Genomic DNA, 26,928 nt, shown 5'->3' on the forward strand with positions numbered 1-26,928 from the left:
TAATACCAGCTGAATGTGATGCTAAGATGGTCTCTTAACCTGTTGACGAGTGCGCACAGCATATTCCATGCAATAATGACAGCCGCATCTGAGTACGTATTTGACCAGTAAACAACCTCTGGGGAGCAAGATTTCTTTTTCTAAATTACAGTAAATTTATTTATTGTAACTTTGAGGGACATGAAAATGCATTATAGATCGAGAAAGCACGGTCATTTCAAAACTTCTTTTAATGTATGATACTGTTCAAAGCAAGGACGTATACAGAGAGCGACTTCACAAGTAGAATGCTCGTAGCTCGTTTCTTTCCGTTGTTTTTTGGAGTAAAGTGTTTCACAAGCAGTTGTCGAAAATATATTCACAGCTATATTTACAAAAACCAAAACTATTTACAGCTACGAAGAGCATGAACAACTATCCACATCGGCGGTAATCGTAACACTGCTGTAACATGTAGGCTAAAAGCACGCCGAACTCTTACACTGTAGGGAGTATAGGCATTTCCGTCAGAGACCACCACGATACAGAACTAGGATATGTACAGCGACACTATTCAAATAACTTAAAAACTTCCTAGCCTAAAACAACAAATGCCGTGCTCCCTCATGTGGGATCAAACGGCAAAAGTCGTGTGTACTCTATTGACTGTCCTTAGGTGCACTCGTCAACAGGTTAAGCAAGTTCACCGCTGATCACTTTCCCAGTACAGTACTTGCTCAAATTATTGCAATGAGGGACTTTAACATTAAAATCACCGCGTGAGTTGGCTGTGCGGGTAGGGGCACACAGCTGAGGGCTCGCATCCAAGAGATAGTGGGTTCGAATCCCCCTGTCGGCAGCCCTGAAGATGGTTTTCCATGGTTTCCCATTTTCACACCAGGCAAATGCTGGGACTGTACCTTAATTAAGGCCATGGCCGCTTCCTTCCCATTCCTAGGCCTTTCCTGCCTGTACCATCGTTGCCGTAAGACCTATCTGTGTCGGTGCGACATAGAGCAAAAAAAAAAAACATCAAAATCCATAGATATGTCGTAGCCATCCTTTTGTGAGATACTTTTTCTTGAAAAACGCTTGATCGACGATTTAACATTGATAGGACCAAATTTCTGGGCGACTGATCCAGGAAATCATTTCTTCAAGGAATCGATAATGCAAGATTTTTACAACATGATGTAATTAGAATGTTCGCGGGACCATGTAATTTGAACGAATAATCCGGGAAAACATAGTTTCCGGGAACGGATAATCAAGGTTCCACTGTACATACAAATGTATGTATGGCTGTTTTAGGTGGAGTGGCATGTTTAATATTATGCTCATCAAAAGTGGTACTCAATATGCAGCACATTGGCAGTCCCTATTCTAGATTAATGATGAATTTTCAGTTTTGTTCTGTCATTTTACATTATACACAAAAAGTCACCAGATCTATTTACAGACATTCCAAAGATGTGCTGGAATTAATGGCAACATCCCACTTCAAGTGGCAGTAGCCAAATTTGTGTACCAGATGTGATAGACCACTCTGTCTGGCTCCATAGCTATATGATTAGCGTGCTGACCTTTGGTTTAGAAGGTCCTGAGTTCCAATTCCCGGTGGGTAAGGGATTTTAACTTTCATTGGCTAATTCCGATGGCTCGGGGGCTGGGTATGTGTGCCGTCTTCATCATTAGGATTCATCATTAGCAGGGCCCCATCTTCACGGACATGCAGTCGCCTACACGGCATCAACTCAAAAGATCTGCACCAGGCCTCTTTGTAGGCCACACACCGTTGTTGTTGTTGTTATTATTATTATTATTATTACAATACTCTTTAAAATGTTGTTTAAGATTTTGGCTACCAAACAGAGTATTTTCTAGTGTTCTTGGGAATTGTGTAAGATATTAACAATGAGAGAATCTTGCATTATTTTGCCCATGGAGGAAGAACAAACAACACTGAATTCATAATTATTAGATGGTAAATTAGATGAGACAGAATTTTATTCTAAAATGAATACAAAATACCCCCTCCACTACAGCTGATAACATAAAGAGGCATAACTTGTAAATGATTAACCATAGGACATGTTATATCCATGGGGATATTTTGTGTTGGTTTAGGGTGTACTATCCATGTCCCAACTACTTCCCACATTTTTGAGAACACTCTGTATAGAATAGTTGCAAGTCAAGTTGTATTGTATGGAGCTAAACGCCAACCAGATGACAAAAGCACTGAAAGCCAGCAACATGTCATAGAAATGAGAATGCTCCACTAGGCAATCGGCATCTCCGTTATTAACCACGTCAAAAACGAAACAATTTGGCTAGAAATGGGTATTAGATCATTTGTGGAAAAAATATAGAGAGAAGTAACTCCGATAGTACAGTCAAGTCTGTTATGCAGCAAATGGTGCAGCTGCCACCTCCGTCCTCCATTTCAACATCGAAGGTGAACGCCCTAGAGGACAACCAAAGTAGCACTAGCAAGATACAATAAATAAATTCAGACTTAAAGATCATTGATCAGAAGTCTAACGATGCAGAAGACTAGGCAATGACCAACAAAGGAGACCCTGCACCAATGGAACAATGCCAGAAGAAGAAGAAGATGATGATGATGATGATGATGATGATGGGAGTGCTTTCAAATATTGAATGGTCACTGAACTGAGAATATTAAACCATTATAGGACTAAGTATAATAATGTTATATATTTGCCTGGTGTGAAAATGGGAAACCACAGAAAACCATATTCAGGGTTGTCGACAGTGGGATTCGAACCCACTATCTCCCGATTACTGGATACTGGCCGCACTTAAACGACTGCAGCTATCGAGCTCGGTCCCCCTAACTACTTTTACAGTTTTTGGAGATGCCAACTTGTCAGAATTTAGTCCCACTGGAGTTCTTTTATGTGCCAACAAATTTACAGACACAGAGCTGATGTATTTGAGCACTTTCAAATACCACTGGACTGAGCCAGGATTGAACCTGCCAAGTTGGGGTCAGAAGGCCAGCGCCTTAACCATCTGAGCCACTCAGCCCAGCACCATTAAAAGTTGACTGAAAGGTAATTTAGCTACCTTTAAAGACAATAGTAAAGTCTGTATCTGTTTGTTGTATGTCAAAAAGAAAATACAAGGGCTTGTTAAGCATTGCATGACAGCATATTTCATCCAGTCGCACCTCATGATCGTATTTTGAAATTAGTGTTCAATTTAATTTGTATGATTTTGGAACCTGCCTGCAACTTCTCTTCATCTCAATCTTCCCAACAAATGTGAATTAAACACGAGAAAACATCAAATCACTAAAGTGAGTTTACACAATAAACTTCCATTTTTCTTAAAATAGGATGATTTTCTCCAGTAAAACTTTGCATAAATAGCTACTCTCTATTGTTATTTGTACACTTTTAAGCCACATTAAATAACTTCCTCAATAAATAATAAATTTAACTACAACATTGTCTTCAAAAGTCTACTGATTGTAAATACAACATTAGCACATTTCGTTACAGTGGCAATATAAATATCAATGCTTTCTTTTATATAAAGATCTCTCAAAGAAGATTTCAAGGGAAAATCTTTCTTCCAAAACTTCAATCTAAATACTGATAAAGAAGGTCATGCTTCATTATACTCTAAAACATCTCTTTGTGCCGATATAAATGGAAGCCTGTAAATCTATTCAGATCACTGATAACAATACAAACGTAGAAATAAGCAGGAACTTCAACATTTTTTGTCCGTGAGCAAGTAATATCAGTCTTTGTTTCATAAAAATAATAAAAATTTTAAAAAAAGAACTTCAGACTATGCAGACTGCTAGAACTAAACACCTGAGACGATCAGATATTACACCCGCTGTAAAACCAGTCGATGCATCAACAAAACATCTTCAACTTTTAGCTAGATATTAGGCTCACTCTACAAGAACTTTCCAACCTTTCTGTCCGAAACAAACAGCAAAGTACAGTTTTAATTGTGGACTACTTATCTTCCAATCATAGGTCACCGTCTTATTATTGCTGTCGATGTTCACTCTGATCTTATTGTCACGGATATGTTCGCACGTGAAGCAAACTTTAGAGCCTTTCTCAAATGGTGGAAGCTTGGTAGTTTTCTCCATGCCATCTACAAATACACAACCTACAAAGAAAACAAAATGATAATAAATTCATAAGTAACTCTAATAAATGTTATAACCTCACATTGCAAAGTAAAGACGATCTGATTTGATGAACTACCACCAATAGAGTCTCTGATAATCCAACTACAGATGATGATGATGATGATGATGATGATGACATATTATTAATTATAGTTCAGGAAGTAGCAGGCGAATAAAGCCTCAAAGCATGCTCCACGACTCATCACTGTAGACCAGATAGATCTTTGAATTTCTATCTGTCACAACCTTCTGGATCACACTATGATATTCAGGAAACTCAACACCAAATTTAGTAGATCTTAGAATATCTTTTGAATAAACTGAAATCATATTTACAGATCCACCACTGGTAAATAAAATAACAACTGATGGACAAGAAATCAAAATTGTTGATAAATTTAAGTATTTACGATAAATTATAACTTAAATGAGAAGCCAGCTTGGTATAACAGAAAAAATAAACAAAACAAATTATATTACCAAGACTACGTACAACAAAAGAAAGCACCAAAATTATATTACAGAACAGTCTCACAGCCATGCTGGTGAGACCATTTTTGAAACTACTAATACAGCTGAAATAGATAAAATACTTAAGACAGAAAGAAGAATAATTAGAACACGCATAAATAAACAATATGAAGTTAATGGGCAATGAAGAATACCAACAAATGAAACAGTTTATGAGGAAATGGAATTGGTACTGAGCACAATTAAGAAAAAACATATATCATTCTTTGGACATCTTATAGAACACCTGACACCAGAATTAGCAGAAAAATAAGTGAATAATTATGCAATAGCAAGACCAAAATCAAATGGATTATGGAAATTAAGGATGATATTAAAGAACTACAAATAACAATAGATTATCTCAAAATCAAAACAGACAACATTAAGATACTTCAAGACACACACTAGGCTACAGAACAAGATCAATAAAAGGTCTAATGTGAGGGTATTTTCAGTTGAAGAAGGGAAGGCACCATCTCTCAGATTTAAGAAATATTGAGCTGATAGGAAATCAAAAAATCCTTTGTATAATTGACTAGAGTGGTCCAATGTAAGCCATAAAATGCAAAATAAATTATTATTATAAACCAATGTACAAAGCCTGTTTAATAATTAACCGAAGTTTCAATTCTTACTGGTTTTTGCCAAGTGTCACTGTACTGTGGTATCTTTCCTCGGTAACTAGCCATTTGTTGCACATTTCTGAAACAGTTATCACTCACAAGCTGTTGGTTTGTGAGTGTATAGTGTAGGTGTTCCGATTCTCAAAAATGTCGGAATATTATGAGCAGCATATCAGCATCTGCTTCAAACTGGGAAAAGTATTTACCGAGACATAGCAAATAATGAAGAAAGTTTGCGACAATCAGTGCACGAGTCATGCGCAACATTACGAGTGATTGCAACCTTTCAAGGAAGGCCAACAGATGATGACTCATGTTCAGGATAGCCCTCAATGTCGTGTGATAACACTCATGTTGCTCAGATTCATGAAGTCATGTGTTCTGATCATCGTTTGACAGATAAAGAAGGTCAAAGCTTGTTCCATGATTCCTCACCGAGAACCAGATAGATCTTTGAGTTTCTACTTGTCAGGAACTTTTGGATCGCACTAGTGAAGATGAGAACTTCACACAGACGATCATAATCAGCGATGGAACATGAGTTTATAGATAACACATTGAAACAAAAATGCAATTATCACAGTAGTGCAGAAAAAGTTTGCAGAGACTGAAGAAAGCTTGACAGGCGAAGTCAAACATGAAAGAGTTACTGTCAGTCTTTTTTTTTTTATTTGCCATCAATGGCGTAGTGTACCACGAATTCCTACCTGGTGGTCAAACAGTGAGCCACTGGTTTTATCTCAAACTCCCGCGACTTTGAAAGAAAATATAAGGAGGAAAACATCGCACTTGTGGAAAAACAACTCCTGGAGCCTCTACCATGACAATCTGCCAGGTCTAACATAAATGTTGATTCATTCATTTCTGACAAACTTTAAGACAATTGCGCTTTCCCATCCACCCTACTCATCTGACCTAACCCCAGGAGACCTTTCTCTATTCACCAAACTGAAATTCACCCTGAAAGGATGACAATTTCAGTCAATTAAACACATCAAACAGAAATAGCAAGTAGAACTGTGGACAGTCCCCCAAACTGCCAACTAACACTGCTTCTGTAAGTGGAAGAGCGTCGGAGGCATTGCATTAATGGAGGACGGAAGTAAAATACTAACTATGCTGCATGTAAGCATAACTGTGTTATTTTCAAAGTTCAGTTATTATGTGAGCAGGTCTTGTACATATTTCCAAAACTCATATGGAAAAAGAGAAAACAAATTAAGAACTATATAGCATGATTCAGCCGCCCCTTCCAATGTAGTTTTATGCAACCCACAATATTCATTCCGTCCTGAAAACCTCCTCACCATGACAGGATGCCGTAATGTTATACTTGTATTAAACAATGGAAGACATGAGTGTGCCTTCTAGATCATATGAACCTGAAACGCCACACGCTGCCCACAGCATTCAGTTTCTGCGTCACAGTCACTTGTAAAGGACGTATTTTAGAATAGCAATCAGTGTTCACACTGAGGTGATATTTAATAATGCCGCTTACTCACAAGGAACATTGTAAACGGTATCGTGAGAAGAAAGATGACACCTGCCCAGTTACGCGTACACCACCAACAGGTATGAGAATCGGTGAAGAAACACAAAGCTCAGAAAAAACTTCAGGGCTGATCAACAGTTACTTCCTGTTCTACAAGTCCAACAACACAACCATCAACATCAATTGCAGAGCCAAGTACGCCCACGTCTGCTTATAAACACAGACAAAGATTGGAGAAAGCTGTAAAGCGTTCGGAGCAGGCTTTACAAGTGAGTCCGCGGAAGAAACAGGAAGTTGTTTCTGTACTGAGTGTAAAATTTGGTTTAAGTTCATCTACCTCCAGCAAGCGCAGGAAGTCTTCACTTCCAAATCAAGAAGTTTTAAATTTCTCAATCCGGATGATATCTGTTGGCCATCTCCTCGAGCAAGAGATTTTATCTCCGTAAAGGACAGTTCAGGACAAAAATTAAAAAAAAAAAAAAAAAAACAGAAACGATTCATGTGCGTCACAATGCAAGACGCATACGAACTTTTTAAACAAGAATACCCACATCATGTTGGTTCGACCAAAGTACGTTTCTGAGCACTACCAGGAACACATGATGTTCATCATGTGGAGCCATTAAAAAAAATAGTTCAGGCAAGAAAATATTATTATACTGAAACTACTACCACAAACTCTCTATATCCAGACTAAAAGATCGAAGCAGATGACAAAAATCCACCCCGTGATACGGCTTTTGAAGCGGGTGAATGTGAATTTGTACTTGGAAAATACAGCAGAAAGAAACATTCAAAATATGTTTGCAGCATAACTAAAAGTAATGGTGATATTTATTTTGTGACCAATTTTCACAAGTGCAATGATGAAACTAAGCTGTTTTGTGAACCACCGACAAAAGAAGAATGCTTTTTAAATGTAAGTTAAATTGAAAGAAAAATACCAGTGACTCGTTTTACTTGTGGGAAATGGTATTTTGATGAGTCTATACCGGAAGCAGAAAGAACTTCTTTTTTTTCTTTTCTTTTTCTGATCAAGCTTTCATTCAAACTGTAGGCTACTTAAGCATTGAATGTTAATGTTATTTTTAAATACTTTAGTTCATTTAACATTCACTGTTATTAATGTTAAATAACTGTGTGACAATTCATAAAAACACTTTATTAAACAGGCCACATGTCAGTACCAGTATCTGTGGTTATATACCTTAATATTATTATGATTAGGAGGAATGAAGCTTGTATTTTTGTGACTGATAATCTCACTATCATAAGCCATGGGACCTAATTTTTTACGTGAAATCCGAACCACTGACGTGACTTTCACCTCAAAAATCACACATGCATTAATCAGGACTCGAACCAAGTCAGTCTTGATGGTTCCAAGCAGCTTGACCACTGAGCCATCACGCCCCCTTTTTTTTTTTTACTTACTGCAATATTAAAGATATATTTTATCATTCAGAGATCACATTTGACGTGGAGTTTAAGATTGATTAGCCCCTCATGCCATGTCGCCATAGCACTGATTCATGCGTGTAATCCTGCAATGCTGTCAAGTAAACATGCAACAATCGCCTTTAAATATATTATGCAGATATTACTCAACTTACACATGTTTTTTCACAAAATGTACTTTTGTCCTTCTTGTAAACAATGTCTTAACATTACCAATTAAAGTTACCACAATTCGCAGAATTTAGAAAAAATGTAAACGTATGTAAAGTTAAAAGTCCGTTCCACGTAACCACCGATTACTACGTTTCAAATTTTAAAAGATCGCATACATTAGGTTTAAAACAATGAAATTTGTGGAAGTTGTTAAGTACAGTAGAGGTCCAGTATAGCGAGAATTCACAACGGCGGAAAATTTACTTGCTATAGCGGATTGTCGTTATATTCGATTTTTTATAAAACTTGGAAAACCCCCATACACATCAAAATTGGTATGAAACGGCAATCAGTTTGTTCATAACTTGCGTTTCCATGGATGATATCCACACTACAGCTTACTTTTTTGTTATTTTTTTGAAATCCGATACTACGTGAAAGTGTATATTTAATTTCATTCTGAAAAAATTACAGTACCGTATTTCTCCAAATCCAAGATGAACCCCATTTTATTCTTCAAAAAATTTAAATCAGGCTCAAAAAGTGCTTTGTAAAATCATATGAATGCCTTTGTTGTACAGTACGCATTTTAAGACTACTTTTAGACGCCAAACATTGGCTTTCATTATGCCACATTTTTTTGCGCCTGCACAATTATTCTTTATTTCCGTGGGTTTAATGATCATTAACTTAAAATTGGCATTATAATATCGAAGAGAATCCGTTGAAAAATTGCTGGCAATACCTATTCCATGTGTCTCTACAATACGGCGATCCATCAGGAAAATTTTCTTGCAGTCTATGAAACGGTTACAGTACTTTTACTCAGCATCAGATATAACCAGCTACCACTACACGCACGTCTCGCTTGCTGGGTTCGGCCAATTTCAGCAGCTAGCGTTGTACAGGCCTAATCGCGGACGTTGAAGGTCAAGGAAAGAGTATATTGCACCACGGTACGGCCATTCCGCCCTTGCGTTTTTTGTGACATACCTCACAATTTCATTTTTGAATTCTTTAAAGCGTCCTTGTTGTGGACCACTAATTGCATTGCTTGTACAGTACACATTTTTTTTTAGCTATCTTTGTCTTCATGCTGACGCCAAATATTGGCTGTAGTTAGGCCTATGCCACATTTTCTTGTGGCTGCACAATTATTCTATATTTCCGAGTGTTTAATAAACATTAACTTAAAATTTTCATCTAAATATCGACGAGAACCCACTGAAAATTTGCCGGCAATACCTGTTCCATGTATCTTTACGACTATCTATCACGATAATATTCTTGCTGTCTATAAAACTTAATTTTACTAAGAGTCAGGTAGAGTAGACGTGTTATACCTCTGCCACTGAGTAGCCATGGCCTTTCTAAGAATTCGAAGGCTCGCATGTTTTGATGCCATTCTGCAGATATGAGAAATGTTTTTGTAGAGGCTAACAGAAATCATTCACTCTTCACTATTTCCCGAGATCCAGTACGTTACACACAGGCACTGTACAACCGGTTGTCACTGCTAGCGATGCATAATAAAGAGGCAGTCGCTTATTGTCAACAAATTTTGTGTGTGCGTACACATGCTGGGGTGAAAAGAAGCAGCGTGGTTACCGCGAGAGTTGCCAGTGGTATTCATTACTGTTAGACCGTGAATGCAAGACGACTCTTGATTTTTCGCATAAGATTCTGAGGAAAGAAACGCCTTGGATTCGGAGAAATACGGTATCACTCCAGAGTTTTCTTCTTCAAATAGCGTCACCTAACCTAACCGTATATGTGTTACAAAAAAATATTTGAAATGCATGTAGAGAAATGATTTATCCTCGCTAAAAATTTACATGTGAACAGCCTTTCCGAAATTTAACTAGACGCGAGAAAATATGAACTATGCTCTGAAATCAGCGATATACTCTGCCATACCTTGAGGTGCATCACATTCTTACTTAATTTCAGTATATAACATTAAAATTAAGAGATTGTTTACTTCTGCCGTTATTTTTAATGAGTTAACAACTGCTGCAACTGATAAATATCATTATGGTTCTGTATTGAAGATTACTATATCTGTAAGATGCTAATTAATTTATTATTTAACCACCTATTCAATACATTATATTTTTTTACAATTAGGATTTGATCCTTATTACCTTATGAAATGTGAGACATGTTTCGCCTTTCATAGAAGACATCTTCAGTCATTGTACCTCCTCAAGGTTAAATCAGGCACCTGATTTAATTAAAATATGATTTTAAGATTTAATATTAACATACTTATTCAGCTTTTATTTTTAACGAGATAAGAACTGTTATTGGACACGTTATTTACGCATTTATTATGAAAATATGTTCTCTTTCATTTCAAATTTTCTTTACGGAACAGCAGTTGACAGGTATTACTAATAGACTCTGACATCGCCTTCAAACGTCGATGAGAGAACTCCCTAGCATACATAGCGAGGAAACGATACCGAAGATAATCGATAGCATGCAACGTAATCGCTGGGGTATATAAATATTGGTAACAGAAACAATCACGTGTGCTTAATTGCTTGTAATAACGTATGCGTCAGTGATAGGGCTCTCGCTGTAACCGAAGGAAAATACACAGTTTAATGTAGGAATTTTAAAGGGACAGCACAACATTGTCGGTATAAGGGGGTTCTCGTCATATGCTGTACTCGCTATAGCGGACTTCTACTCTATTATCTAGACGTTATAATGCTTAAATCTCAATTTGTTTAGATGATAAGTTTCATGTATATGTTATAAAGAAATGTACAAATGTAAACGCAATGCCTGGAATTGGGCAGTAATATAAAGAAATGTCACTTTGCCTGCTGTGATGTTCTGGTGAATCGTAATTCTGAATAATCCCACCACCCCAGTGAAGATGTTGCACATGCACAATGCCATAACCAATGAATACATATTCTGATGGCTATTAACTTTCATTACAGGCATTCATTGTTTACAGCTGGCATGAATACACACCAGAGCTGATAGAGAATCATAAAATGGCAACTTAAACTTAACCCTGATAGATGTAATAATAATAATAATGTTATTTGTTTTACGTCCCACTAACTACTCTTTTACGGTCTTCGGAGACGCCGAGGTGCCGGAATTTAGTCCCGCAGGAGTTCTTTTACGTGCCAGTAAATCTACCGACACGAGGCTGTCGTATTTGAGCACCTTCAAATACCACCGGACTGAGCCAGGATCGAACCTGCCAAGTTGGGGTTAGAAGGTCAGCGCCTTAACCGTCTGAGCCACTCAGCCGGCCCTGATAGATGCAACCCAGGGAAAACCTGTGGGAGAACATGCAACATGCAGATGGAAATGCACATCAGATGAAGTGGAGGCCAAGATGCAGAAAGTTGGACCTCACATAATACAAGGGAAGAAGACATTACGGAAAGATTCTTAAGAAATGTTAATGAAAATGAATACATGTGTTTAACAGCTATGCATCATAAGAGGTGCTGAAAAACCGGAATCTCATCTGAAAAGAAGTTTTTTAATGTTCCAGTGAGTGTACTGATGCATGTCTCTTGACACACACACACACACACACACACACACACACACACACACACACACACACACACACACACACACACACACACACACACACACACACACACACACACACACACACACACACACACACACACCCACCCCCCCCCACACCAAAATCAACTTTACCAGGATTCAATCCTGCAACCCTGAACACAGGAGGCAAACACCTAACAAACTAACAGGGTCCAGGACAGTAACAGAGAGAGATATTAGACCTACAATGACTGGGAGAGATTCATATCTTGGACAAAACACAAAACAAAGGCAAAGACCAAGACAAAGTGGCATTTTGTGAAAACAAAACATAAGCTGGCAACAACTACACTGAATTGTACCTTGTGTATTGATGAACAAAGCTCCTGGCTGCAGAAGATTCTCGCCTTCAACTCTCACATCAACTAAAGCGAGGCCCTCGTCACTGCAGCCCACACCACACTCTAAAATCTGCAAGAAATATTGCATTCATAACATTTCATTCATATTTTTCTACATGGCTAGCATATTAGAGATATGTACAAGCTCCACCAATAGACAGTTAAGGTTACCAATTCTTCTGTCCAAGCACAGTGAAATACAAACAGAAAGTTTCACGGTCTGGTGTATTCATACCAAGCTCCATCCAGTTGGACTATTTTCGATCACCTGTGACAATTTAATAATAACTCTTGAAGTAGTTCAGCTGTTATAGGCAGTTAATATTGAATGCTGTGTTTATCCTAGCATCTCTTTACAGAGTACAATAGCAGAACCCACAGCTCCACCTGCACTGAAGTCAGAATTAGAAATAAAATTTTAACACTGCTGCAACAATAGTGAACAGTCCAAATACAACGCTAATCAACCTCTCTGTATCGTTTCAGCCTCTGAGGACCATGGTAAACAATTGTCAACCTTTATAGATTTCCAGTACTTCATCTTGTTGGAGAATGCATTTGGACCACTTTGCACCATATCGTCTGCTCACTCTTTCCAGAAGATCCTTTAATAATAATGTTATTTGCTTTACGTCCCACTAACTACTTTTTAAGGTCTTCGGAGACGCCGAGGTGCCGGAATTTAGTCCCGCAGGAGTTCTTTTACGTGCCAGTAAATCTACCGACACGGGGCTGTCGTATTTGAGCACCTTCAAATACCACCGGACTGAGCCAGGATTGAACCTGCCAAGTTGGGGTTAGAAGGCCAGCGCCTTAACCGTCTGAGCCACTCAGCCCGGCAGAAGATCCTTTAGCCTGCGTACCCAGGTCTTGAACTTGCTTCTTTCTTGAACCAGTGTCTCAGAGACACCAGCTTCAAGCCTAGTGGTGGTGGTGGTGATTATTGTTTTAAGAGGAAGTACAACTAGGCAACCATCCTCTATATAACACTAATCAGAGGGAAAATATGGAAGGGGTCCGACACTTCGAAAAATGAAGATATCGGCCAAAGGAAGACAAGGGCCACGAAGGGTGTGAAAATGAAAGATTCCCTAGCCCTCACAAACCTAATAGCGTCGGGGTCGGAAAAGAACAAGAGTTGACCAAGGGAGGTCGGATAGGATAGATGAAAGTGAGGAGCCTGGCACAAGTAAGTGGAAGCAATGCCAGGACTCAGCTGAGGGGCCCGTGGTCGCCAACCCACGCTCCTAAGTTCAGAGCCCTTGGAGCCCCTTTTAGTCGCCTTTTACGACAGGCAGGGGATACTTTATCGTGTAACAGGCAGAGTCGGTGTTATGGTGCCTGCTTGAACACCATGCAGATTACTTCAAAAATGCATCAGTCTGATCCAGCTAGAGATAGCGCAGCTTGTGGGTCAGCAGCTACACCACTGCAGCCACTCACCGAGAGAAACTAGACCGCCTCAGCCGGCGAACTCTGAGGTCTGAGTATGCAACGATAAATACAGGCACTGTGCGATTTAGGGACATTTGCAAAGACTCATTTTTCCCTCTTAAGATTTAATTTTACTTTTATGAAGTTAGTAGGACCAACCTCCAACTCTAATCACTCAGTAAAGATAGTTGCAAGACGGACTTACAATCTTTCGACACAGTATTCCCATTTTTCTAAGTATATATTGCAAATATCAAGCAATTATTGAGTGTCTTTTCTTTTGTCACAAGTGTTATGTATGTGCAATAATTTTCTGGGAGTCATCAGAGACTATATTTTGTATCCACAAGCGCAGATAGGCTTGCCTTTTTTGTTAATAAATTAAGACATGTTGTCTAGTCAGAAAATTGGTTTCATTGGGACACAACAGACAGTAACACACCTTACAAAATCATATTCTACACCACACTCATTAAGTGAATCTAGAATACCTCGCTGGACTAACACAAAATGCCGAGTCATATTGTGTATGCATGCATGCCAACCACTAAGGATTTTTTTAATTTTCCACAATTTTCTCACATATACACTGCCAGCCGAAAGTTTCTGGACAAGCACTGAACTGTTAAATAACAACCTGAGATTAAAAGAAAACAACATCCCTATGCAAGGAATTGAAAGTATATATTCTAAAACTAATATTTTACAAGAAAACTACCTTTTACATAACATATGAGCAAGAAATAGACAACATGTACACATTTACTCCCACAATCACCAGAACACATCAAACTCTCCTCTCAACCCCTCCCACCTTTTGCTGCAAGTAGACTTTTAACTATTCTCAGCATTCTCAGAACAAGTTTTTCTAACACTGATGCAGGTATACTTTGCCACGCATTCTACAGGATGTCCACAGCTTTTCGGATGGACACACTTTTCGGACTTGCCGATCCAACTCCTCCCACAGCAGCTCAATTGGATTTAAGTTCAGAGATTTGGGGAGGGGGGGCATTCCATTAAAGACAATTCCCCAGACTTTTGATTGCTTTGCAGATAATTCCTGCAATAGTGAGATGGGTACCTCCGCTACTCGCCGGTCCCAACTTTGGAATGAGAAAGGAGGGTTTGCTGGTCTGGCACCCAGCTGTAAAACTGCCAACAGTGAGTGTTGGGCAGCGCGAAATAACCTGACTCCCTAAGGGAGCCAACGGCTTTGGGCGATTGGGCCCCTTTAGGGGTGGGGTGATGGTCCCCACAGTGGAGAAAATGCCACTGGAATCCATTACGCAGCATCTGCAGGTTAGGGGCAGCTGCAGAAGGTGTCTGTACTCCAGAGGAGTGGCCTCATTATCACCTCACTGGATCACATCTAGAGTTGTAATTCAGGACCTAGTCCCACACAGGTGACACCTTAACAGTCAACCACCGAAGGTCTTTTAAGGAATACTCCACCGGCTGAACCAAGAGTTCAGAGAAGGCAGCATTCAGATATGGTGGGCTGCCACTTAAAAGATCCCGTGAAGTCGGAGGCACGGAAATACCCCAGTACCAAGTATACGGATGAGACAAAATCAAGAATCAAATCTAAGCAGTTAACCTACTTCTCTACACACAATATAAACTCACTCATGCAAACTAGTAACTAAAAGTGATCACCAACATAATGGACCAATTAAGAGATAAGAATTTCATAATGTTCCGTATTGAAGTGAGTTCACTATTATGTTGAAAGAAGATATATGATAGTTCAACCTTTCACTACTATTAAAATGAGAAATGTAAATTTTACATTCCTACTTAATTATAATTGGTACCGGTTTCAACCATTATTCTTGGTCATCATCAGCCGATCACAAATAAGTATAAAAGACAATGCACAGGTAAATAAAATATGAAGTTTAAATAATTCCGTCAGTTGCTATTTGTGAAGCACTAAAACACTTTATGGATCCTAGACTTCTTCATAACACTGAAATTTCAACACACATTGCTCCCTAAAGTGTTATAGTGCTTCATAAACAGCATCTGACAGAATTATTTAAACTTCACATTTTGTTTACCTGTGCATTGTCTTTTATACTTGCTTGTGATAGACTGAAATTGCAACACACAGTGCTCCCTAAAGGGTGGAATGGCCAAACCACGATGGGTCCGTAACCGTTTAAGTCTGTGGCTAGCGATGTAGCCTACAGGCATAATAAAGACCCAGATGTTGAAGGTCAAGTTTTATACTTTTTACTTTTCCGTAATTTCTGTCTGTCTGTATGTACACGCATCACGAGAAAATGGCTGAAGATAATTTAATGAAAATCTTTACAAAGGTGAAAAATGAGAGTATCCTCCTAATTCAATACAATAAATATTCCGTCATTAGACGGAGTAAACAAATTCAAACATGTTTCGGCTCGTTTGAGCCATCTTCAGTGAAAAAAGGAAGGGAGTTTGAAATAATTTACATAATATAAGTTGAAAAAATGCTAAAAAACATAATGAAGGAGCAAATGAAAAAACAAACAAAAGAGAGCCTAGACGGAAACAAAATTAGCACAAATATACAATATTTACATCAATATGCAGAGCAAAAAACAACTCACTGCGACAAAATTCAGTGAAAAGGTGTCAATTTAAAATAATAACTGAAACTAAAAACTGTGTTAACCTAAGAAAACAAAGGAATGAAAAAACAAATGATGCAGATGGAAATGAACAATAGTAGCACATGGTGAGGTTGTGGACCTCATAGTTTACAAAATATTGTTTAGTAACAATAACAAACATGTTGAAATCACTGTCAAAAATCATCCTTGTAGAAACCCATACACATTAAATTGGTCAGGAGGGGAGCGGGAGCAAACATTTTTGAGAAACCAAGCCTGATATAACGTGCAGGCGAAAAGCCTGTGACAAGGAAAAAACACCAATGAAATTTAAAGCTTTAGAAACAGCAGCATTCTCAATATCTTCTCAATCTAGCGGTCCCTTTCTTGATTATTGTTTCATATGCTGGCTGGTGTCTTGCCTTATTATAAAGGGTCGGAAGGGCCGCGATATAAAATTGTGAAGCTGTGTTAGATACAAGACAGACGCATAGTAAACTGTAAGTGATCTAGTGGAAACCATCAATGAAGTTCTAATCTGTAATGGAAAAATGAGGTAGTGTGAGAAAGGTGAGGTGATAAAGAAAAAGTGTAGAATGGGTGTGAAGAAAGCTTAAACTTACGGTGTTTAGCAGGTGGTTGTCCTCTCAAATGGGCTGGCCTTCTCAAAGTAACGGTCTCGTTCGCGTGATCGAGTCTATTGTTGGTTCGACTGTGTTTGCTAGGATGGAAGGAGCGGAGGGGGAAGCGGTGGTCCAGGGCTGGTGTGAGGAGGGGGGAGTGGTGGTGAGTTGGAGAGATGGAGGTGGGGTTTGTTTGTGTTATGGAAATTCTGACAAATATATGGAATGAATGTTTCAAGTAGAATGTTCTTTTTCTCGCTGACTTCATTTAAATTGTGAGAGGGGTTCGTAAACTGATCGATGTGAATGCTCTCGAGAACGTTGAGCAAGGTGCCTTTTTGCTCATAATGCAAGATCTTGAGGTCTTTATCTATTGAAGTGTATTCGTGGCTGGATGCTTTATGATGTTCACTTATAGCTGAGAAACGATTATATCTGAGAGCATTGTGATGTTCGGCGTATCTTATGACAAAATTGCGGCCTGTTTGTCCCATATAGCTGGAATTACAGGATTGGCATTTTAATTTGTAAACTCCAGAGTTCAAATATTTGTTGTTAATGTTGTTATAGTTATTGTTGACAGTGTGTGGATTGAAAATGAGTTTTGAGTTGGTGTGGGAGGTTCTATAAGCTATTTTGTGTTGTGTTTCTTAAAAATATTAGAAATTTGGTAAATGTTACCATTATTGAAAGTGAATGTGGAGAACTTTTCTTTAGGAGCGGAATATTTTTCTAGGGTATTCTTGGGTCTGCTTTTATATCTGTTGATGATTCTGCTGACGAAGGTTCTACTGAAACCATTGTGTTCTACAATATTGTAAATGGTATTAATTTATTTTTTGTAATTCTTGCGAGATAAAGGGACAGTTAATGCTCTGAGAACCATGCTATTATAAGCTGCTTTTTTATGTATGTCTGGGTGCACAGAGGTCTGATGGATGGTATTGAGGGTATGGGTGGGTTTCCTGTATATATTGAAGGATAAAGTGTTGTTGCTGTTGCGCATAATGGTTAAGTCCAGGTAATTAAGGGCTTTATTGTTTTCTGACTCTATGGTGAATTTTATATGTGGGTCAATGGAGTTGAGAAATCCAAGTACTGTGTTGCTGTTAGTAACGTGGGAGTCTAAAATAACAAACGAGTCATCTACAAAGTGTGTCCAGTGTTGAATGCCACTGATCTTGCCAATGATGTGAGAATGCTCTAAATGATCAATGTAGATATCTGCAACGATTCCTGAAGCTGGTGACCCCATGGGAAGACCTATCTGTTGGTAAATGACATTATTGAAAGTGAAGAAATTGTTGTTCAAAGTAAATTCCAGAATCTGAATAAATTCATCTATTTTGCCTATACTTAAATTGCTGAATTTGGAGAGATCATTCTTGATCAATTGTACGGTGCTGTTAATGGGAACATTAGCATACATGTTAGTAATATCAAAAGAATGAAGAGTGTGGTGTTTGGATAAATTGAAGTGTTTAATCTTGTTGCAGAATTCTAAGGAGTTCTTTACTGATGTGTTGGCTTGAAAACGATAGTGTGACTTGAGGAATTTGTGAATGAACCGAGATACTTCATAGGTCGGACTGTTTCTGAAATTGATAATGGGTCTTATAGAGACGTCTGCTTTATGGATCTTGGGTAGCTCTTTGGCTGTGGGAAGCTTCGGATTCATGATGATCATTTTGGATTTTTCAAGGTCATTAAACAGAAATGAAACATTCTTGATGATGGTTTTTAGGTCTCTTTGTATTTTATTAGTTGGATCTTTTTTAGAGGTTATGAAGTTGTTGTCTGCAAAAAACGTGTGTGCTTTATTAACATAGTCACTTTTGTCCATGATTACGGTAGCATTTCCTTTGTTGGCTTTTGTTATAATTAAGTCGTTTTGTTTGACTTTTTTCTTTAATTTGTTTACTTTAGGTATGTGCACTGTGTTGGGTTTAATGGTTTGTTGTTGATTAAGGATGGAAGATAGCTTGCGTTTGACTTCATATCGGACTTCTTCTTGTATGTTTATTGGTAATTTATTAATGGCCAATTCAGATTCAGCTATGGTGGATATTAAATTATCACGGTTAGAAGGATTACCCCAATTATGTTTAGGTCCCTTGCTCAGCACATCGAGATCATCGGCATCAAGACTGATTTTACTTAAGTTTACTACAGGTTGGTGAAAATCAGTAGGCCTTGTGTGATTTGGAGTGTTCTGTTTGCTAAGCGTTGTTTTTGTTTTTGAAAGAGCATTCTATTTCTTGTCAAGAGTGGTTTGTTTCTTTAACAAAGCGAGGTTAAGTTTGTTAGAGACGTGTAGTTGAAAGGACGTCCATTCGAGGGGGCAAAGAAGAGTGGAAACTTCTAAATGAGTTTCATATACAGTGAAACTCTGTTAAGAAGTTTTTCAAGGGACTGCAAAAAAAAAAAAACTTCTTAAGCAGGAAACTTCTTAAAAGGGGTAATGCCCAAAAACTTATTCTGTACTTTGAAATACATGTGAAACACACAGCCAACAGATTTCCTTGTTTGTGAACAATACCGAAATAGGCTGATATATAAGAGCTGCTTACAGAAAGCCACAATATAAAAATTTGATTATCATGACAATATTTTTAGAGATAAAGTAAAATAATTGAACATACCATATTATAAACATATTTGATAAGAGAAGGGAGCATATTAAATTATATAAAAACGTTGCAAGGTTTGATTATTTTAGCAGGCAGAACCATGTCCTTCCACACTTCCCTTCCCTGCGAACTTACACTCTCTGCTTCGCAACAAATTGTTTTGTAAGCGAAAACCAAAAACCCCATGGCACTACAGCCCTTGAAGGGCCTTGGCCTACCAAGCGACCGCTGCTCAGCCCGAAGGCCTGCAGATTACGGGGTGCCGTGTGGTCAGCACGACGAATCCTCTCGGCCGTTATTCTTGGCTTTCTAGACCGGGGTCGATATCTCACCGTCAGATAGTTTCTCAATTCTAATCACGTAGGCTGAGTGGACCTTGAACCAGCCCTCAGGTCCAGGTAAAAGTCCCTGACCTGGCCGGGAATCGAACCCGGGGGCTCCGTGTAAGAGGCAGGCACGCTACCCCTACACCACGGGGCCGGCTTTGTAAACGATGCCGGCTCGATTTTTAAAGCGTTCCAGCCACCCGCTCGACGCGGTAAAAGGTACCCTTAATTTGCATGAGGCTTTCTCCTGCACAATAGTCCCACTGAAAGGTATGTTTAAACTTCGCTGCTGTTTAAACCATATTAGCAGAACTTGTTCTATTTCATCGTACTTTTCAGATTTAACTTCCTTACAATTTGCTGAAGTATTCCCTGCAGAAGCAGAGATCTCTTCTTTCTTCGCTATAATATCGTTCAAAGTAGACGGCGGCATCCCCAGCTCCTTTGCCAAAGCAACACGAGAAAGTGTAGATGACGCCACTTTCCTTATAATCTCCACTTTGTCTTTTATTGTTAGTGCCTTTCGCTTGATCTCTTTCCTCTGAGTTGCGCTCATTTTCACTTTTTTAAAAAAGCTTGTACGTTGATATTACAAGTACAAGTAACTTCACCTACTCCTATTCATACTAATTACGACGCTACACTATGCTTGGCAATCCGTAGCTTAGGCTTACAAGAAGCAAAGACAAGACGTGTACTAGTTTGTTAGCATGTGCTTTCTATCTTCCTCACATCCCTGACACCTGCTTCAAGGATAACGGCAGCAAATGGGAAATCTAGCAACTTACTCTTAAGAGATTCTTAGAACCTAGGCCTAAATCGCCCCTGCATTCCTACTGGTTGTCACGGCAACGGGCGTAGTTTCTGGCTGTTTCACAAGTACCGCATGGCCAAGCCAGTATTGAGTTTATTTTCCCGCTTCAATCCTCTTCATGCTATAGGTAATGAAGAAAAGAAACACAGGTTCGAAGTTGGTAGAAATTAGTGCATGGAAATGTATCCGGGGTATTACGTGGGAGAGATAAAGGTGCAGTAGCAACGCTAGCACATCTAAATGTAAAGTTTCTTTCCCCGCGAGAATTTTATTTGATGTCTCCTCATCCTTGTGCTACGTTCTAATAATGCGATGTAATAATTATGAGTGACACGATAATACAATGTTTAGCTCGTATAAAGGTAAAATTAAAAATAACTTTCAATTTTATGCCAACACGTGGTATTGCAATGCCTATGTTTGCCTCCCTCAACACCCAGTTGGCTATCAACATTCGTTCAACTTCGTAAACGATCGGGTCGGGATCTTTCGGTCGGCTGTTTGGCGGCATGTGTATCAGCTGGCTGCTGGCAAATCGGCTGTTTCCTGCATAGAGTCGCGAAGTTGTTTTTATTCACCTCACTAGTAATAGACACGGAAAATCTTATCAGTTTAGTTCAAAAACGTAATTTCCTCTACGGCAAGGCCCACAAGTATTATTGCAACAACGTAAAACAGAATGCCTGGAAGAAAATAAGCAAGGGAATGAAAAATCAGACAGGTTAGAATATTCAGTTTTGTGGTAGGTTAACAGTAATGTTGTGGGCAAATGCACTTTACGGTTTTTAATTAATGTTTAGGCCACCTCGATTAATGACTTCACCCTGTCGCGGCCCGCAAATTACTGCATTAAAGTTTTATCAAATCATTCATTGCGTACTTTGTTTCTTACGTAGAATCCCGTTCGATTTTATTCCGTTAGATGGAACGGTGGAGTGGAGATTTTGACTGTTGGTTCGATTCGATTCCACAAGTCGAGAGTGATCATCTGCTGTCCGTGTTGTCATAGCGTGACGTCATATGGCCGTGGCAGGCCCGCACATGTTCCGTGACACCAGACACACACCGCGAGCGCGCGCACGGTCTAAGTCTAACACAGGGTGCAACTTGCGCGGAGACTGGAGGGTTCTAACCACGGGCTGCTTTGAGCGGACGTTTTCTATCTCAAGGGGCTCTAAAATCTGAACCGTTTAAGCGGGAAATATATTTACAACAGAACACTTTAAACGGGAAAAATATACATATGTCTTAATGCAACTGATCAAGGGACCAAGAATATCACACTTCTTAGGCGGGAAAACTTCTTATGCGGGAACTTCTTAACCGAGTTTCACTGTAGTTTGTGGTTCAGGAGAGATTTCTTTTTATGGAGAAATTTGATTTCCTCTTTAATCCAGATTTTATCGGTTTTAAGCTGAGTCGCGCGAGTTTCTGCTGTGTTTCTATGAGTTTTCTTGGTAAATTTTAGAAAATGGGGTTACGTTATTAATCAAGCGTTTTTTCAAAAAACGTAAGTCTTGCCCTAATTTGGCGACCTTTATTTTGAGATTGCTATAAAGGTTAGCTTTCTTGCTTGCCTGGATGGCATTTCCATTACAAGATATTAGAATCATTCCGTATTGACGGTTTTCACTTTACAAAGGTGAAAAATGAGAGTATCCTCCTAATTCAATACAATAAATATTCCGTCATTAGACGGAGTAAACAAATTCAAACATGTTTCGGCTCGTTTGAGCCATCTTCAGTAAAAATGAGGGGAGTTTGAAATAATTTACATAATATAAGTTGAAAGAATGCTAAAAAAACATAATGGAGCAAATGAAAAAACAAACAAAAGAGAGCCTAGACGGAAACAAAATTAGCACAAATATACAATATTTACATCAATATGCAGAGCAACCACCACTCCCCCCCCTCCTCACATCAGCCCGGACCACCCCTTCCCCCTCCGCTCCTTCCATCCTAGCAATAAATACTACATAACTAAAGTTATATAGAATAAAATTTCCGATCATTTATGTCTTATACATTTTTACCGTACTGGCAATGAAAACACAAATATTCATGAATTCGTATTTTTGTTGCTCAGTTCATATCAATGCCGAGCCATGAGAAAATGGGTTAACAGAATTGAATGAAAATTGGTATATAAAGTCGGGGAATAAGAAACTACAGTGTAAGCTATAAACAATGTTATTTACCCTGCATGATATTGTAGTTTACGGGAAGGCGGCAAAAATTTAATTTTTAAATACCTACGTTATTGGTCCTATCGAACAGTACTACATAACAAAAGTTATAGAGGATACAATTTCCGATAATTTATGGGTTTTTTTTTTCAGTTTTACCGTACCAACTATGATAAGAGTAGTATTTCAGAGTCGGAAGAAAACTAAATGTGAAGGCCTACAATACAAAAAGCTCATACCATTGACCAACAATAACTTTATATTGACCATTGTTCATTGTGATGTTCTTTGTCTCCTACGCTGCAACTCAACTCCGATAGATGGCATTACTGCTGCGTACCGAGTATAACAGCCTGACTGAATATTGGTGCGAAATGGCTGGGTAGTTATAAAACTTTCTTCTTTAGCATTTCATTCCTCTAGTCCATACATTTTCTGATACTGCAGGTACGTAACACACTGGTTCATCATAGTATTGTACCTATTCGATCCCTACTTTGATGCGCTGTTTTGAATGAGCAGTGTGTAGTAGTAGTAGTGGGAAGGCCCTAGAAAATGTGGGCTAAACATCGGTAGTCACACTCTCAGCCGCCTGGGAGTCCGCACCCAGCGGGTCACCCCTTATGCGGTCAAAAATGAAGATTACCAAAAGTTTGATTATAGAAACCTGGAATGTTCGAACCCTACTTGATTTGAAAGACAATAACAGACCTGAGAGAAGAACACCGCTTGTCACCCATGAGCTTGGACGAATGAACACATGTGAAGACCACATTGGTGAATGATTATCAGCTAACTCCAACTGCAGTCAGTGAAAGAATTATGACTCTCCGAATCCCACTCACTGGTGCCAAATCTATGACATTCATCTCTGCACATGCTCCCACCTTGGATGCTGATGTAGAAGCTTAAGACCAATTCTACAACCTGCTGAGCATTACTATCACCAAAGTACCACCAAGAGACAAACTCTTTCTACTTGGTGATTTCAATGCCAGAGTTGGTAAAGATCACCAATTATGGGGCAATGTGATGGAAAAACATGGACTTAGCAATTGTATTGCCAATGGTCTACTGCTCCTTGGTTTATGTACTGAACATGAATTCTTCATTACTAATATTCAGTTCCACCTGCCTAATCGTTATAAGACCACTTGGATGCATCCTCACTCAAAGCACTGGCACATCATTGATTATATCATCACCAGGCAATGTGATAAAAAAGATGTCCTTGTTACAAGGACCGCAAGAAATGTAGATGACTGCTGGACAGATCATAAGCTCCTTTTATGCCGGTTGAGAATCTCAATCTGTCACAAACCAAAAAGATAAATCCACAACCTGCCCAGAAAGAATTTCGATACTTCTAAACTTCAAATTGAATCCACTGCTACAGATTACAGAAATGGAATCTCAAACAAACTGGCTAGTCATTCAGTCAGCAGTGATAGTACAAATCAGGAATGGATCACGCTTCAGAAGGTCATCACTGAGTCAGCTGAGGAAACAATTGGTTTTGTGAGGGAAAAAAATGATGAAAATAATGAAGAAATCAAATGTCTGATCAATGCCCAACAGGAAGCCCACCTATCCTATCTTCAAGATCCGTCTTCCAATGTGAAGAAATCACATTTCTTGGAACTTAAAAGGAAAATGTCAGGCACAAATTACTTAAATTACAAATAACTGGTGGCAACAAAAAGCTGAAGAACTGCAAAGACTATCTGAAGCCCGTGACCAGCAAAACTTCTGTGCTGGCATAAAGGAGATATATGGTCCAATTCGATCTTCGTCGGGGTCACTGAAGAATGCTGACAACTCCATCATTTTAACTGATAATGGAGAAATTTTAGAGCATTGGAAGGAACATTTCTCTTCACTTCTAAATCGTGTCTCCAATGTTACTGAAGACTTTCTTTGTAATATCCCTCAGGAGCCCCAACAACCATACATGGCAGTTCCACCTATATACAGAGACTTCACCAAAGCACTCAATCAACTAAAACCAAGAACGGCTCCTGGTCCTGATAACATCACTCTGAAACTGATACAAAATGGAGGTATACCCTTGAAGACTAGACTTTACACACTCAACCTCTTGATTTGGGAAACTCGAGAAGTACCTGACGACTTGAAGAATGCTACCATCATCACTATCTTCAAGAAAGGCGATCGTAGTGTATGTGAGAACTACCGTGGTATATTGCTTTTGTCAATTACAGGTAAAATTCTATTAAACCTGCTCTGAGTTATCTTACAGAGGATTTTATCCGAGTCTCAATGTGGTTTCCGAACCTCCAGAGGCACAACAGATATGATCCTCTGTGTTAGACAACTCCAGGAAAAATGCACAGAACAACGTTATGTGGAATTGATTCAAGCTCTTCATAATTGCATGTCTGGACAGGTTCTTCATGGTAACTCAGTATCAGATTCGTTCCCAATCACTCATGGATTGAAACAAGGCTGTGTGCTTGCTCCTACACTCTTTGCACTGTACATGTCTGCCATGCTGCATGAATCATCTGCAAACAACTTAGGCATGGAGATTAAATTTCGTTTTGATGGAGGCCTTTTCAATCTGGCAAGACTTTGCTCACAAAGACGTACTCTGGTTACCCGGGTGACAGAACTTCAATATGCTGATGCCACCGCATCTCCTGCTCTAACCCCTGCAGAACTACAACAGTCAGTCAACTGCTTTAAAACCGCATGTGATTGCTTTGGTCTTGGCATTAATGCTAAAAAAACTAAGGTACTTGCACAACCTGCCCCAGGATTAACACTTCCTGACTTCAGTATTTCCATCTTAGACACAACACTGGAACAGGTTGATCACTTTTCATATCTTGGAAGCATCTTATCTAAACGGTGTACCTGTGAACAAGATGTTGATAAAAGAGTTGGGGCTGCTCATGCAGCATTCAGACGGTTAATGCACAGAGTCTTCATGAATAACGACCTAAAACTGCATACCAAGCTCATGGTGTACAAAGCTGTTGTCATTTCCATGCTGCTGTATGGCTGTGAAACTTGGACACTCTATCGCCGTGATATTAAAAAACTTGAGCGCTTCCACCAACAGAAAATGAGATTCATCTTGAATATTAAGTGGGAGGGCTATGTGACCAACATGGCAGTTCTCGACAAAGTGCAGCTAAATAGCATTGAGGCAACAATCATCGCTCATCAACTGAGATGGTTAGGCCATGTTCACCACATGGGTGATACCAGGCTTCCCCGTCAAATTCTTGACGGTGAACTTTGCTCCGGCAATAGACCTCGTGGAGCCCCTCTTAAGAGTTTTAAGGACCAGCTGAAACACATCATGAAGACAACTGGTATAGATATACAGACATGAGAAGAATGTGCCATGGACCGCTCACTGTGGCGGAACACGACATACATCGCTGTCAACTTGTTTGAAGGAGAACACCGCAAACATCAAGAGGCCAAGCGACAAGCAAGAAAACTCTGTCAATTACAACCCCGCCCTCGTCCATCCATTCAGTGTGATTTGTGAGAACATATGTTTTATGCCAGGATTGGTCTGTTTAGTCATCCATAAACTGAGTTGAACTAGTCATTGTATGCAGGAAGAAGTTATAAATACTCGGATCGAGTTACAGCCGATGAGTAGTAGTAGTAGTAGTAGTAGTAGTAGTAGTAGTAGTAGTAGTAGTAGTATGACCTGGTCTAGAATTACAAATTAGGCCTCTTCCAAATTATAGCACCACAATTCACTAAATAACTCAAAATTCAACCCTGAAAAGAGCCGTTTCTTTAGTAAAGCTTCTTCCCTTTCACTTTTATTAAATTCTCTGGCTTGGAGGAAAAATTTGTTTTTTCTGCTGCCAGTGTTGTGAACTGAGATTTTCCAAATCATCAAGTACTCCTAGGAAACAAATTAGTAAAAGGGAATAGTTTTTGCCCTGGGACTTTCCACTCTTCGCCCCGC

At 39.0% G+C, this 26,928-nt stretch overlaps 1 protein-coding gene across 1 annotated transcript in view; it reads right to left on the bottom strand.

Annotated features, from left to right (window-relative positions):
* Nucleotides 1–1,668: 1,668 nt before the first annotated feature.
* Nucleotides 1,669–26,928, bottom strand: part of LOC136875427 (cytokine receptor-like factor 3) — a 65,869-nt gene continuing 40,609 nt past the window's right edge. Inside the window, exons 7-8 of the mRNA XM_067148982.2 lie at nucleotides 12,316–12,424; nucleotides 1,669–4,140 (exon numbers count right to left, since the gene is read on the bottom strand). Coding sequence (XP_067005083.1) covers nucleotides 3,914–4,140; nucleotides 12,316–12,424 — 336 coding nt within the window. The 3' untranslated portion in view covers nucleotides 1,669–3,913. The remainder of the gene's footprint in view (nucleotides 4,141–12,315; nucleotides 12,425–26,928) is intronic.

This window comes from Anabrus simplex, chromosome 6 (assembly GCF_040414725.1).
Source record: "Anabrus simplex isolate iqAnaSimp1 chromosome 6, ASM4041472v1, whole genome shotgun sequence".
NCBI classification, from domain to species: domain Eukaryota; kingdom Metazoa; phylum Arthropoda; class Insecta; order Orthoptera; family Tettigoniidae; genus Anabrus; species Anabrus simplex.